Source organism: Ursus arctos, unplaced genomic scaffold, assembly GCF_023065955.2.
Source record: "Ursus arctos isolate Adak ecotype North America unplaced genomic scaffold, UrsArc2.0 scaffold_6, whole genome shotgun sequence".
NCBI lineage: Eukaryota > Metazoa > Chordata > Mammalia > Carnivora > Ursidae > Ursus > Ursus arctos.
This window is the reverse complement of record NW_026623078.1, coordinates 71,384,123-71,400,527: the sequence shown is the minus strand read 5'-3', so window position 1 is coordinate 71,400,527 and position 16,405 is coordinate 71,384,123. Positions and strand designations below refer to the sequence as shown.

Genomic DNA, 16,405 nt, shown 5'->3' with positions numbered 1-16,405 from the left:
CTTGTTTGTGTCCCCTCACTGTCTTGAAGCTTTAACCCCCAGCGTGTTGGTATCTGGGGAAGGGGTTTGGGGAAGGAGTTACAGTCAGATGAGGTCATGAGGATGGGCCCTCATGATCGTATTATGGCCCTGTAAGAAGAGACACCAGAGTTTGCTTCCCTTCTCTCTCCACACTTGCACAAAGCAGATATATGAGCACACAGTGAGAAGGCAGCTGCGTATAGGCCAAGACAAGAGGCTACAGAATGAAAATTATCTGCTAACATCTTCATCTTGGGCTTCTAGCCTCCAGAACTGTGAGAATACTCTCCTGTTGATTAAGCCATGCAGTCCGCGGTATTTTGTTATGGCATTCTGAGCTAAGACATTTCCCCTCCCCCACATCTGCCTTGTTTAGATGTATCGTAATTTTTGGTTAAATCAATATTCTGTATTATTATAATCCTGTGAATACTATTTATCTGTGATCTTCTAACTCATTACAATTTCTCCCTAATATAATTTTTATTTATTAGGTCAGCCATAAAAAGAGTGAAATCTTGCCATTTGCAGTAACATGGATGGAGCTAGAGAGTATAAGGTTACGTGAAATAAGTCAGAGAAAGACAAATACCACATGATCTCACTCATATGGAATTTAAGAAACAAGATAAATGAGCAAAGTAAGGAAGAGGGAGAGAGAAGCCAAGAAACAGACTCTTAACTATAGAGAACAAACTGATGGTTACATGGGGGGAGGTCGAAATAGGTGACGGGGATTAAAGAGGGCATTTGTCAAGATGAGGACTAGGTAATATATGGAATTGTTGAATCACTATGCTATACACCGGAAACTAATATAAAACTGTATGTTAACTATACTGGAATAAAATCAAATAATAAAAAATTATTTACTAGAGTTAATTGTCTTAGTTTTTGTTTGGTTAATTTTCTAGGCACCTCTCACTAATCCATCCCCAAACTGTCCACCAGAAGTGTAATTCTTTCAATATTTCAGATACATCAGAAAAATCCATAAATTCCCTCTCTTTGTTAGAGGCATACCTCCCAAAGCCTTCCATTGCCTTGCTCCCTTGTCGACTGCTTCTCTAGACCTGCGGTCCTGCAAATTCCCATCTCCTCGATCTCCTGCTTTATTCCATGTGATGGAGCAGCTTTTCTGGGTTGTTGTTGTTTTTGATCAAAGCGATAGAAGTTCATTAAGTGAAGATACAGAAAAAGCTCTCAAGAGTGAGAGGGGAGCACATCTTCCAGTTTCTTCCTGATATGATGTATGGGATATACATATTTCGAGACTTCAATGTTTAAAAAGGTTTTAATCTACCTTCACATTGGATTGCTGGATATAGAATTCTAGATTGGAAATAATTTTGATCAGAACTTCAAAACTATTATGTTCCATTTGTCTTCTGGCTTCCAACATTAGCATTGAGATATCTGAAACAGTTCTGAAATGGGATCCTTTTTTAAAAAACTTAGTAGAGTTGTATATACAAATGAGTTATATAGTCATTGTAAATATAGACACACAATGTTACATTAGTTTTAGGTGTACAACATAGTGATTCTATACGTTATGCTGCGTGGACCACAAGTGTAGCCACCATCTGTCACCACACAACGTTATTACAATATAAACTATATTTGAAATGGGACCGTTTTTACTGAACTTCCCTTGACATCCCTTGACTTTGCTGCTGGAAACTTTTAACATCTTTTTTTTGGTCCCTAGTGATCTGACGACAACAAAGGTGATGACATCACACTTCCTTAATGTTATTAACTCCCAAATCTGTCTGTGGTGCCAGATGCACATAAAACTCAGAAACAAGAGGAAAAGAGGACCCTGTCTCCCTATATCCTACTCAGGAAAAACAAACACACCGGAGCCAAAACAGGTCCCCCTTTAGAAAAATAGCAGGAGTGAAGCAAGGCATTCAACTTTATAAAGGTAAGAGAAAGAGCCAAAGCAGAGCTGTATTAGTCATGATACCGGAGCTTTTGCTGCAATGAGAAGGAATCCCTCGATCACACTGACTTAGTACAAAAAAGTTTCTATTTCTGTCATGCAAAATCTGCTATGGATTGGGGCAACTCTCCAGGGCAGCTGCTCTCCTATATTGGCTCACTACTGCCAGCATCATCAATTTCGTAGAACTTCCATTTCAGCACATGTGAACCTCACTGCATTAGGAGAGGAGAACTGCCTAGTTGAGCACAGGCAATTAAGTACCTTTATTTGGAGGTGAAATATGTCAGGTTTCCATTCACTGGTCAAAGCAAGTCACACAGTTACCCCTAGCTTCAAGGGCATAGGAAAGAATAGTCCTCTCTGGCCCTGAGACCTGGATACTGTTGAAAAGTAGTAATTTATAGCACTGAAAATATTAAATTGTAAATAGAAAATCTGGCCTTAAACAAAGTACCTTCTTATTTTCATACTTCCAGTACCTCACTTGGTGGCTGGCACAGAGAAGTTGTCAATATATGTTGAATTCAGATTGAGTCTGGGGATGATTTGATAAGTCTCTTTGAAAACATGTTCAAGAAAAGTCTGAATCGATGCCTTATTTTCTTTCCAAAACAAACAGGAACATTCACAATCCTTCCACTGACCTCCCTGCTGGGCTCACAGATAGAGTCATTTTTTTCAAAAATAGTTCTTGCAGCATCTAAATATTTGAAGCCTAAGAATTCGAGTTTTAAGCTTGCAAAGAAGTCATTTCATAGCCATACTGTTTATATTTGCTTTGATTAATATTCCTCCCCAACCTTAAATATGATGGGAAACCTGGAAAGGAAAAAAAATATAAGATATTGCCCCGAAAGAGTCAGGTAGGTGTGTGCATGCATGTATGTGTGTGTATTTGGTGTGAAGGTGCACTTTTTATGGTGGGTCTGGGACAGTCAGTTGTTGCCGATAGGTATGCTTAAGGACGTAAATATGGGCTTCATGGAGGATGAAATTGAGCACAGGAGTTTTGTCCTCCAACTGATAGCCCCTCTCTTATATTTTCTATCTTGCTTCCATGAGATACTGTTTCTTGACCTGTGATGGGCACTTTCCAATATGTAGGTGAAATCATTAGATGATGAGAGGTAGTATTAAATGACTGGGGTGGAGGAATGCAAAGGATCCAAAAGAGAGATTGTCCCTTCAGGGTTTATTTTGCATTTCTCAGGTGTTCTGTAGTTCCTTTCTTTAATAAAAGCTTTGTTTTTAAAAACAAATTATATACATTTACCATGAACAATTCAAGTAACAGATACAAGTGCAAAGGAGAGAGTAAAAAAAAAAAATCATCCAATATCCCAAGAATAATAATGACTAGTATTACACCATGTGAACATTGTTCCAGGCATCTAATAATCTGAACAGAAAGAAGAACAATAAACACCACCATCTTCTGGTTTTCCTTCTACCTTGCTAGCTCCTCTGCCTCTTTCAGTCTCTTGGAAATGAAGAGTCCCAGGTAAGCCCCAGACCCTCTCCTCATCTCCGTCTTTTATTGTTTTGTTTTGTTTTTTAAGATTTTATTTATTGACAGAGAGAAAGGGAACACAAGCAGGCAGAGGGAGAGGAAGAAGCAGACTCCCCACTGAGCAAGGAGCCCAATGCTGGGCTTGATCACAGGACCCTAGGATCATGATCCAAGCTGAGGGCAGACGCTTAGGACTGAGCCACCCAGGCATCCTCCTCAACTCTGTCTTTACCCCAATGGGAACCTGGCCAGTTCTACAGCTTTAAATGATACCTGGATGCTGATGGTTCCCACATTTGTATCTCCAGCTTTGTCCTTTGGAAACTGGACAGCTAGATTGCAAGGAGTTCGAATGCTGGGAAACACTGACACAAACGTATTGAGAAAATAGAGATCTAGTTGGATTCTCTTTCTTTTAGCTCGAAAGCTACATGGGCTTCTGATACTTCTAGATATGCTGTTTACTGTTAACCCTACTTTATAATCTTACTGCCTTTTAAAATACCTATCATTTGGTGAGCACCTACTACATGTTAGGTATATATATTATCTCATTTTATCCTCATGATTCTTAGGGTAGATTTTAAGAAATAACAAGAAACTCAAAACCAAGACTTAGAAAGATAAACAACTTGTCCAACTGATACAGTTAGTAGGTGCTAGCTTTAGGATTTGAACTCCGGGGGACTCATGCCACTTCTGCATGCTATATGGCCTCCATTTGCATTTCAATGTAAATTTTACTATCAGTTTGACAATTTCGTACACACACATACAGAGACACAACCCCAGCTGGGATTTTGACTGACATTGCGCTGAATTTATAGATTAATTCAGAGAGAACAGACATCGTATACTTCGCGTTTTCCAAACTTTAATTGGTATTTCTCTCCGTTTATTTAAGTCTTCCTTAATTTTTCTAATCAGCTTTCGTGCTTTTCATTGTGAAGCAGCAATCCATGTACCATAACTCTGATGGCGCTGGGGAGTTTCAGGGGTCAGAATCCTAAGGCCAGAACCTGAGGGATGAGAAGTGCCAAAAGGGAACTACAAAAATGTGGGCAGAATAAACAATTAAAGGTCCCACTGAGTAAAGCAACAATTCACGAATTTAAAAATGGACAGTAATAGCTGGGTGTATAACGTATCAGAACACGTACACAGCAAACAGCCTTGTGCCCTGCCAGCAACAGAGATGCCAGGAACTCTGGAAGGTATTTACATGATGAAATCCACTGTGGACTGCTGATTCAGCAGCAACTTTTCATGAGAAGGAGACTGTGATTGTTAACTGAGGCATGATGTCTATCATCTTTAAAAGTGAAGAGCAGGGCAGAGTGAATCCAAGCCCTGCTGTTCTCCCTCTTCTGTAACCTTCTCCAACCTGCTGGCACTATCTCTTCGGCACCCTCACAATTTCCCCAGGACCATCCTCTTGCCACACACATGCACCTGCCTTATCCTATATTTCTTGATAGCTCTATACACAGACACCAAGCCCTCCACTCTCTCCATCTCCACCATTTACTCAGATTTGGTATATTCAGACGTCCAGAGAAAGGGAATGGATAGGGCATCCAATTAGTACACATTAAATGTGTATTAAATGGCAGATAGCTAGGTAGATATTTCTCAAATTAGGGTCCAAAGACATAATCCTAGAGATCTGAGAGGTTCACGGGAATTTGGATAATGAGAGTTAATATTTACTGAGCACTCACCATGTTCCAGGTATTTTTTGAAATGCTTTACATGTATTAACTCATTTAGTTTCACTATAGCCCTATAAAGCAGATGCCTTATCTCTATTTAATAGATGAACAAATTTAATAACATGCCTTTAGCCCATCAAATGAGTGGCCATGAAAGGCTGAGTTATTAGCTCAAGGTTATAGAGCTAGTAAATGGAGGAGCGAGGACCCAAACCCAGGAAGTCTGGCTCCAGAGGTAATGATCTTAACCTCTTTACAATGCTGTCATCTGGATCTTGATCGGGGCTGGATGGTCCAAGATGGCCCCATACATGTACCTGGTAGTTAGCTGGGGTTACTGGCTATTGCCTCCTCCTCCATGTGGCCTTTCCAGCAGGATACTCCAGAATTCTATGTATGGCAGCTGAATTCCAAAGGGCAAATGTTATGTGGAGAATTACTTTGATGCAATGGCAACCTCCACATACACAGATTGTACCATAGGTCACGGGACAGATGGGTTTATAAACCAAATGAAGACACCTGAATCACAATGTTTACGTGGTAGCTTTAGAACATGTTCCCAAATTCTTTGGCATCACTCCCATTGAATACTCTTGAATCTTGGCTGGCCTTAGTAGCTTGCTGGCAGCTAGTAGAGCATAGTAGAAGTGATGCTGCATGACTTTTTTTTTTTTTTTCTTTTTAGATTTATTTATTTGAGAGAGAGAGAGTGGGGGGAGAGTCAGAGGGAGAGAGAATCTTCAAGCAGACTCCCCACCGAGTGTGGAGCCTGACTCAGGGCTTGAGCTTACCACCCTGAGATCAGACCTGAGCTGAAACCTAGAGTTGGATGCTGAACTGACTGACCTACCCAGGTGCCCCTCTGTATGACTTCTTAGGATATGTCAGAAAAGGCCATGAGCCTGGTTCTTTTCAGACACCTGCTTTGAGGGAAGCCAGCTACCATGTGAGAAGTTCTGCCTTGCTGGAGGGGCTGAATGAAGGTACACTGGTTCACGGTCCCAGCTGAGCATGCAGCCAGCCAATAGCCAGCATCAGTCCTCAGCCACATGAATGTGCCATCTTGGGTATCCAGCCAGCAGCTGCAGTTAGTTGACATCTGACTGACATCTTATAAGAGACTCTAACAAAGAGCTGCCTAGCAAGAGGATAGATAAACAAGAGATGGATAGATAAACAAGCTTAGGATAGCAAGGCGGAAGACCTCACTACCTGAATTTTATTTTACACAATGTTCGTATGTCCTAACCCCCCTGCTGTGCCAGTCTTCTCTGCAGGTGGTCTGGTTTTAAGGACCACAGAGGAAAGTAAGAGAGGGGGGCCCTGGAACCAACCTGTATCTGTTCTGTCAGAGAGATGAATGAGGAAGTATGTCTGGTCATAACTGTAGCTGGCCATTAGATGGCTGAGTAGCTAGGGGTTTATCTGCTTTTCTGGTACAGACTACACGAGACTATATGGGACTATAATGGGTGTCACTAGTAGGTGGCCAATTTAGGGATGACATAGTTATTAGTCTAGAGGTAGTATAATCGCTACCTTATTAATATTTAAAGTACACTTGGTCTATCTCTTTCTTTCTATCTAAAGGAGCCCTTTTATTTGTTCCATCCTTTTTATCTATGATCAACACAGATCCATTTATCCATTTATCCTAAGTGTAATGTCTCATAACCAAATTGTGTCTACGTTTTAGATTCTTATTTCCTATAGCAGACTTGAATAATCATAAATCACCATGCAAACACATTACAAGTCCCAACGAGCAAGCACTTAGATCAGGTTTGTGATGTCCCACTTATCGGCTAAAGCAAGTCATACGGCTAAGCCCAGAGACAATGTGGGACAGGTCTACACAAAGGAATGGATACCATAAGCCAGGATTCATTGGGACTATTCTAATAATCTACCACCAACACACTTAGAAAATGATTGAGCCAGTTGTCAAACTTTCGGCCATCTGTTTCTGGAGCCCACCCACAAAACTGGTGTCCTAAAGACTGTGAGGAATGGGTTCTTAGTGAGTAGCTTTTCCAAACCTCACTTCCCTGCTCCAAGCCCAATGAGTCAGAATCCCTTATGGGTAAGAGATATAGGACAGAAGGTAGTGGTAATCCCAAGCATTTGAGACTGAAATAACTGTAGAGGATTCCAACAGGCACTGGGGATGTAGAGGGTTCAAAACCAAGAAAGACACAAGTCTTTACGCCCAACTTCATTTTCCACAGAGTACATTCTCCCCCCCCCAAGTAATCTCTACACCCAAGCTGGGGCTCCAACTCACCACCCCAAGATCAGGAGTCACGTGCTCTTCTAACTGAGCCAGCAGGTACCCCTCACAGAGCACATTCTTAACTGCCATTATTACACTAGAGAGGCTGCCTTGAAATTTAAAAAAAAAATGCTTTTCATGGTTAAGTTAGAGCAGTAGTTCTCAAACTTTTGTGTGCATCAATATTAACTGGAGGGCTTGTTAAAACACAGATGACTGGGCCTAAACCCCAGTTTCTGATTCAAGGGGTCTAGAGCAAAGTACGCCAATTTGCACGCTTAACAAGCTCTGCTGTCCAGGAACCACACTTTGAGAACCGCTGAGTTAGTGCAATAGAATGATTTAGTGGTAACATTCCTCCCCCGACTAACATTTATACATTGCATTTAGGATTAGAGCACATTTACAAGGTCTTGGGCGGTGCGTCAGCGGATAAGATAAGGGTAAGATTTAGATCTTGATTGTGCTTGAGCAGATTTACTCTCTAAGTGGATCTACTCTCTAAGGCAGGAAGCCTAAGTGTCATTAGGTTCAGATAAAGTGGAGATCTCCTTCCTGAGGAGGAGATGAAGGAAAGACGGGAGTAGGAGACCCTTCGACCTTGGCCCTGAAAGAGGTCCAGGACCTGGACACGTGTAAACAGTGTAGAATCACTAAATTCTTTTTCGCCTTGGCAAAGAGAAAAGCAAAAAACAAAAACAAACCTTTGCAAAAACCCGGAAAAGGTGACATTCTTGCCTCCCACTCCAGCATTAACGGTCTACAAGCTGCTGGCATCAGAACGAGGAAGCTTATTTTCGGTGCCAAGGCCTCAGTCTCAAACCCCTGGCTTCGCCCTCCCTTCGGAGCTCCCAGAGCGGGTGCGTCAAAGACCGGAGTGCCTGGCCGAGGCCACGGTGGGAGCTTCAATCTCCAAAAGCCTGAGCAGGACGCTGCCCCCCGCGAGGTTCCGAGCGGTGGCGAGGCCCGTGCGGGGCTCGGGGGCCGCACGCCGGGGCACTGTTCAGAACAAGCCCCAGGTTTAGGCCTGGCGCTTGCGCGGAGCGGTGGCAACGACACTACCGCCGAGCAAGACGTTCAGAGCTGTTTTTTCCCGGTTCCCTGCATTATACTTAAAGGTGGCGCCAGCACTGCCGATGCTCCCAGTCCATTCCTCCACCATCACTTACCGGAGGGGGCGGGGACTCATGTGCATGCTCCTAACTCCCGTGGGTGCGCCTCCCGGGAGCTCGCGGACTGCGCTTGCGCGGCCCCGCCCCGTCCCTTCGCCCCGCCCTGTTAGCCCCTATACGGCCGCTAGGGGTAGCGGCGGCGGCTGCGGCCTGAGAGCGCTGCCGCTTTGAGGGCGCGGGAGCCCTACGGAACGCCGAGGAGGGCAGGCGAGAGGGTGGGAAAGCCGGCAGGAGCGGAGGGCGGCGCCGAAGGAGGGCGGCGCGTGGCTGACTCATCCCTCTGGAAGATCAAACTGACAGAGACAAACCCTAGCCAAACCCGCCCGCCCGCGCCGCCCCTCCTCAGCCGGGAGGCGCCCGCCCGCACCGCCCACCCGCCCTCTCCCGGCCCGGCCGCCTCACAGAAAGTTTTTCTCGTCCGAGGGACCGAAGACGTCGCGGGCCTTTCGGAAGGGAAGAGGGGCAGAAAAGGAGGCGATCGCCGCGCGGGCCCGGGGAAGTGCATGGTGCCCGGTGCCTCGGCTGCCAGTCAGGAGGACATCGGGGCGGGGTCCGGCTGAGCCTAGCTCCTTTTTCCCCCCTGCCTCGCCAGAAGTCGCCCTCCCGGACTGCCGCGGGGGTGCCCGCTCCTCAGCCCGCCATGTCCCGGCTGCTGCCGCTGCTGAGGAGCCGGACCGCGCGCAGCTTGAGGCCGGGCCCGGCCGCCGCCGCTGCCGCCGCGCCCCGCCCGCCGTCCTGGTGCTGCTGCGGGCGGGGGCTGCTGGCGCTCGCGGCCCCCGGCGGCTTCCGAGGGCTGGGCACCCACCCCAAGAAGGAGCCCATAGAGGCGCTGAACACGGCGCAGGGCGCGCGCGACTTCATCTACAGCCTGCACTCCACCGAGAGGAGCTGCCTGCTCAAGGAGCTGCACCGATTCGAGTCCATTGCCATCGCCCAAGGTAAGGGGTCGAGTGAGGGGCGAGCCTGGGGCCCCGGCGTCCCCCCCCCCCCCGTCGGCTCCCCGGGAGCCCTCCAGCCCCTCGGCCAGGGACCCCTGCCGCCGGCTCCCCTCGCCCGCCTGGCTTCGCGCCTGGGACGTCCGGGCACGGGGGGCGGGGGTTGGTAGGGGGGAGACCTTCCGCCTCCTGAGTGTCCCCAGGGCAGGTAGGACAGGCGCGGATCGTGCCAGGCCGCCCGGATCGACGCCTGGCTGGTTCCTCCCCAGCCTCAGAAGCCGAGCTTCAGTCCAGATTGTCAACCGATACTGTTTTAATTGTGCTTTGATTTGTTGTGTGCCTCCCCTCCCCAGCCCTCCTGTCCCCCCAAGCCCTTGCTGCTTTCTTGTGAACGTGCAGCTACGCAGGTGGCATGCCGTGCCTGCTTGAAAAGTGCTGCAAACACGAGAGGTAGAAGAAACTTTCTTGAAAGGTTATCAAACCAAGATGTATGGGTGTCCAAAAGAAGGGGAATTGCTTCCTAAGGCAGAGATGCTCTCAGCTGTGTGTTTGCACACATATCTAGTTGTATTAAATTAAGCAGCCAAAGGAAACATTTTCCTGGGAAATGGAAAGAATGAATCAAACCAAGAACTGCAGATACGTAACTTGCAAGCCCCTGTAGGTTCGGCGCTGCACAAGTTAAACTCCAGTTTTTGTTGTTTCCCCAGAGGTTGAAAGAATGAAGTAAATAAGAAGGTATTTTTCTGGGAATCTGGCTCTACAATGAAAAGCAGACTTCTGCTTTAAAGTAGTGTGGAACGGTGAAAGGCTATTTTTAAGCTAACATGTTAAAATAGGATATTTTTAAAACCAGTGCAGAATGCCCTAGGTCTGAATTTGAGTGCAGGTGAAAAAGCTAAGAATACAGAAAATCAAAAGGATGAAAGAAGTAAGTGATTAATTCCACCTTAAAATATTTTTGCAGTCTAAATACAGTAGTACAGACAAAATACATAATACAGACAAAATACATTGCTATTTTATATTACATTCTGATGTGTTTGATATTTGTAAAAAAGTTTACCTCCCTCCCCAAAGTTGATAGGTACACAAACATCCCATAGATTCCTAAGTTTAGAGTACATTCATTGGAACAAGGCATTTGATTTGCCAGAGGCACTTGAAAGTGTTTCTTTGGCCTGTGTACAGGAATGAAGGAAGGTCATATAAGCATGACTTACCTGTACTGCTTCTTTGGAAACTTTTTCTTAGTTGTGCCTTTGAACTGCTTTTTTTTCTACATTCAGGAAATTGTGGACCAGTTTATAGTACCGGATATTCCAGATATAGTCTGTGCACAAAGCTTTTAAGGGAAAAATGTAGCATCGCAATCAGTTCAGTTATTAAGTGTGCAATCATGCCATTATATGAAGCAATAATCGAATACTAGCATATTTGTAAGGTATGTTTGTACTCATTGTGTGATTTAAAAATACCCAGTTCTGAAAATGTGCTCCTGGGAAAATAATATAGCCAGTCATATATGCCGTAATATTAATTTTAGAAATGTTTTCTCCATGGACAACACTATTTGAACATACATTTGGCTTTGTCTAAGTAATTTCTTGGAAATTCTTCTGCATTGACATTGTTACACATTTGCAGGGCCCTATTAATATAATTTTATGACAGTTCTTGAAAAGCAAATCCTGTGGTTGGATAAATTTTACCTCATACCTTACTGTTTTAGCACGTGGCAGTAGTATTGCAGTAGAGACGCTCCATTTTCCAATGAAGATAATTTTAAATTGGACACGGTTTTAAATATTTTGGAAAGGACCTATAAACTTCAGTCAGTGGAGATCAGTTGGCATCAATTAAACTTAATAAGTATGTAAGTTATATGAGAGAGAAGTTAGTAATTTGTCTTCTTTGTTCAAGATAAACTGGCAAAAATGTAGGAAACAATGTGGTAGTCAAATGCTTATCTCCTATTCGTAAGCTAAAGAACTTCAAAGTTTAAATCAACTATTTTTGCCAGTAATGATGACTAAATTATTGCCTGTTGATTCAAATGATACTTACTGATGCTGCTGTTTTAATTTTTAGTACAGTCTTTGTATTCCTTATTGTGTTCAATATCAATACATACAGTTCCTATGGAGATTACTGAAATCATTTTTCCCCCATCAAACAAATGAAAAACTCCCATGTTTTTCTTTTATTGTTACTTTTTGGATGTTTTAAAATACCTGACTCGTGTACTGAATGTATGTGCACTAAATGCATTTGCTAATTAAATAAATTATGTTAAAAGGACTGTTTCTTATTATAGGAAATCTTACGTGTTCTTGGAAAGTGTGCTTGTATGATCGAAAGAAGTGTTTTTCATTTGGTATGCAAACATTACAGGAAAAAAAATCATCCGTGCTCTGATATGCTTGGGAAATCTATTGTTGAAATTTGGTACATTTGCCCTTATCTTTCTTATGTGTTTATCAGTAGGCATGTGATATGATCTGTGACAAGATAAAGTTTTACATGATTCTAAATAGATAAGACAAGCTTTGTGGGATATCTTATCGTAGTTAAATAGGATATTGTGATTTTTAAATTACAAAATGATTTCATTCCCAATTTTAAAAAAGTTGATGTTGTGTTCCCACTCAACCTGATCTCTGTTCTTCCAGAAACAGTCCATATTTTCCTGATAGTGCTTTGTTGGTTCATTGTTTTTATAAGTAGGACTGGCAAACTGACATTACAGTTGCCTTCAATTTTAACCAAGATTTTAAAAACAAATTTTCTCCCAATTATTGCAGTCACTATTTCTAATTTTTTTTTTTTTACTTTTAAAACATATGAGTTTGGTTTTTGACGAATAGGCAATGCTCATTGTATTAGTTACACATTGCTGCATAACAAATTACCGTAAAACATAGTGGCTTAAAACAAACATGTTTTATCTGACAGTTTCTGGGGATCAGGAATCTTGTATAGGCTTAGTAGGATGTTTCTGACTCAGGGTATCTCACAAAGTTGTTTGAATCAAGCTTTTAGCTGGGGCTGCATCAGCTGAAGTCTTACCTGGGGATGGAGGGTCCATTTTCAAGAAGGCTCACTCATATGGCTATTGGCTGGAAGTCTCGTTTCTTGCCATGTGGGCCTTTCTACATGGCTGCCTAAGTATTCTCAACATGGTAGCTGATTTCCCCCAAAATGAGTGATAGGAGAGAGCGAGAGCCTAAGGCGGAGGCCACAATCATAAACTCAATCTTAGAAGAGATAGTCCATTTCTTTTGTCCTCATACATAGCGGGAGGGTACCATACCGGTGCAAATAACAGGCGGTAGAAATCATTGGGGGCGATCTTGGAGGCTGCCTTCCACACTTACTTAAAGGTGTTAAAATTAATGTTTATTGGAGGATTACACAGAGAGATAATAGCTGGCTTTGAGGGAGGCACAATGAAGGATATGATTTGAAGAAAGGAGGTTCTAAGGGAATATTTTTGTTAAGTGTGTACTCCAGATATTTTTAAAATGAGATTTCTTTTACATATAGCAGATAAGAAATGTATGGAGGTGAACAGAGCAGTTTTTCTATTAATGTTAGATCTTAATCAGCTTGCATTTTTTTCTCTTTGTGTAAGTGGTAATTGTGTACGTTTTCAGTTTGCTTTTTTTGTTTTTTTGGCCGTTTATCTACATCTGTATAGATACACCATATAATTCTAAACCTGATCTTGTAATTCTCGCCTTTTGTGATTATTTAAGGTAGGATGTTTCATTTTGAGAACTTGCCATATACAACAAGAGGCCTTTGGCAAAATGAAAGGCTGGAAGATTAAAAATCTGATATTAAAGTGGATACTTAGAACACTTAAAAACAAGACTTTTCATGGAGTTCTGATTCAGTGGGGATCTTAGACTCTTTAACAAGAGTATCCTCATTTTTCTCAGCCCATGGTAATGTGAGAAAGTAGCAACTCAGTTAAGCTATTGGTTTCTGGAATGAATTGGAGAAAATCGTGGCTTTTGCTCAAAGAGGATAAAAAGAGAGCAAGAAAAACATTTCATATTCCAAATTAAGATATGTGAATAAAGATATTTCAGGGCCTTGGTTGAAACAGTAAAAGAGGAATAAGGTGTAGCTTACACTAGACCCAGCAAGAGAGGAAGAACCAGGATGAGGATATGAACTAAGAATTGAATCAGGAAGAATGAGAGATCTCTAATAAGCTGAGCGCCTTTTTTTTTTTTTTAAGCTGAGTGCTTCTGTATTATGGGCGCCGATAAGTTAAATGAAGCTTTGCTACGATCAGTTATTTTACCAATATGGAAAGAACCTAATTATAGTAGTGTATTTCAACAAACTTAATTCTGAATATTTTAGAGTTACTGGCATAGTGGAGTAGTCTTATTACTAGGGATTACTGCCAGCAGAAAATAAGTAACACAAATAGGATTTTTTCCTTCCATTATAAAATGGGTATGTGCTATTTGATAATCTCTAATCATCACTCACATATACCTTGATGTTCAGAGTCGTGTGTGACTTAAAACAGCAACTGTTCTATTACATTTCGTGATTTTGTGCATCAGAAATATAGGCAGGGCTTGGCTGGATGATTCTTACTGTTTCATGTGGTATCTGTGGAGGTCACTTCATAAATTTCAGCTGGCAGATGTGCGGGTCACAAGGTCCAAGATGGTTTTACTCACATGTTTGGTACTTTGGTGGAGGTGGCTAGAAGCTGGGCTCATCTGGAACGGTTGACCAGAGTAAATGCACATGACCTCACTAGCACAACATTCTTGAGATGACTCTAGTACTTAGATGATTAGGTAGTCAGGGCTCACAGAGAAAAAGTTTCAAGAGGGCTACGTAGAAGCTGTAAGATTTTGTATTAGTTTTCTGTTGCTGCTATAACAAGTTACCACAAATTTGATGGCTTAAAACAACATAGATTTATTCTCTTAGAGTCTAGAGATCAGAACTGACAAATGAGACCTAAGGGGCCAAAATAAAGTGTCAGCAAGACTCGGTCCTTCTGGAGGCTCTGGGGGAGAATCTGTTCCAGCTTGCAGCAGTCCTTGGTTCCTGGCCACATCATTCGGATTTCTGCCTTGGTTGTCACATCATCCTCTCCTTCATTTACCTTTTTGCTTCCACCTTATAGGACTCACATGATTACATTTAGGGTACACCTGGATAACCCAGGATAATCTCTTTCAAAATCCTTTATTTAGTGACACCTGCAGAATCTCTTCTGCCATATAAAATAAGGTATTCACAAGTTAGAGGATTAGGATGTGGGCATATTTGGGGGCCATTCTTTAGCCTACCACAGACTTGTTATGACCTAGTCTTGGAAGTCCCAGAATGTCATTTCTACTGCATGCTGTTGGTTAAGCAAATCACTAAGACCAGTGTAGATTCAAGGAAGGGAAATTAGGAGTATTCCATGTAGATAACCATACCTAATAATTGTAGTTTTTTTCCTTTATATCAGTATGTTAAAAACATTAATAATTTCTGTTGGAATCTCTTTTATCTTTCTCTATTAATGCATACCATTAGCATGCTGAGTGCTAGTACAGTAATTCCTTTTATATTTGAGATGTATAGGACTCCTTCTTCTGTGTCAAGATTTCTCAGCCTTGGCAATGTTGACATTTTGGGCTGGATAATTCTTTGTTGCAGGGGGAGTCCTCCACATAGAATATTTAGCAACATCCCTGTCCTCTATCCACCAAATGCCAATAGTGCCCTCCCACCTTCCTCACCTCCAGTGTGCAACCAGTCATATCTCTAGACATTGCCAAATATTCCCTGAAGGAGACTCTGGGTTTGGGGTAAGGGGAGGAGTATAGCAAAATTGCCCTGGTGGAGAGCCATTGCTTTATCTGAAATGCTGTAAGGCTATGTCTATCTTTCCTTCTCTTCTTTCATCCATTGATACTTGCTATTATCAGCGTATACTCTGTGCTTCAAGCTTATTGCTTTATTTTACATTTATTTGTCTCTGGATAAAGACAGAGAAGTAACTCCTTACCTCCATACCAGACTCCTCATTTCTCTATCAAATAAATGAGTTCTATGATAACTGTTCTCCTTGATTGTGTTGCTTCTTCACTTCTAAGTTCTTGACTAGATTCTAAATATTAGACTCTTAGAAAATGTGGCTTCAGAGAAGTTTAATACTGCTTCAGTTTAACTCACCAGCAATTAATTTGGCGTTGTCCACCTCAGTAGTTACTTACTGCTTACTTTTTTTTTTTTTTTAAGATTTTATTTATTTATTTGACAGAGAGAGACAACCAGCAAGAGAGGGAACACAAGCAGGGGGAGTGGGAGAGGAAGAAGCAGGCTCCAGCGGAGCAGGGAGCCCAATGTGGGGCTCCCTGAGCTGAAGACAGACGCTTAACGACTAAGCCACCCAGGCGCCCCATTATTGCTTACTTTTTATAGCAGTTATGAGAAGCAGGTTTTTATAAACAAATCCATGTATAGGAAAATTGAAATAATAGGTCTGTAATTTATAGACTTATCCAGAAAATTAGGTAGAACTAAAGATAATGGGTGTTCTTGTGTGTTGGGATGACTGATATTGAACCATTATTAGTGAAGATTGTTTCAAGTTTTCTTTTTGTTAAAGATATAACACACAAGTAGGGGGAGTGGCAGGCAGGGGGAGAAGCAGGCTCCCCGCCAAGCAAGGAGGCCAATGCAGAACTCGATCCCAGGACCCCAGAATCATGACCTGAGCCGAAGGCAGATACTTAACCAACTGAGCCACCCAGGCATCCCTGCTTCAGGTTTTCTAAAAATAGTGATGAGTTTG

The 16,405-nt window shown here is 42.6% G+C and overlaps 2 protein-coding genes across 13 annotated transcripts in view; one reads left to right on the top strand and one right to left on the bottom strand.

Annotated features, from left to right (window-relative positions):
* Positions 1–8,702, bottom strand: part of TRMT12 (tRNA methyltransferase 12 homolog) — a 42,373-nt gene extending 33,671 nt beyond the window's left edge. For 3 of the 5 annotated variants that reach the window (XM_057307819.1, XM_026495454.4, XM_026495451.4), the window contains exon 1: positions 8,174–8,646. The gene's annotated coding sequence lies outside the window, so the exon portion shown is untranslated. Of the gene's footprint in view, positions 1–8,173 lie in introns of all 5 variants that reach the window. The other 2 variants (XM_057307818.1, XM_026495455.4) reach the window with 2 other exon arrangements.
* A 55-nt stretch (positions 8,703–8,757) lies between these two features.
* The window catches only part of TMEM65 (transmembrane protein 65), a 105,390-nt gene continuing 97,742 nt past the window's right edge, over positions 8,758–16,405 (top strand). Inside the window, exon 1 of one of the 8 annotated variants that reach the window (XR_007188050.2) lies at positions 8,758–9,579. Coding sequence is in view for 7 of the 8 variants with exons in the window: in XM_057307825.1 (XP_057163808.1) it covers positions 9,282–9,579 (298 nt within the window). In the remaining variant the exon portion in view is untranslated. The remainder of the gene's footprint in view (positions 9,580–16,405) is intronic. The other 7 variants (XM_057307825.1, XM_044382603.3, XM_057307824.1 and 4 more) reach the window with 7 other exon arrangements.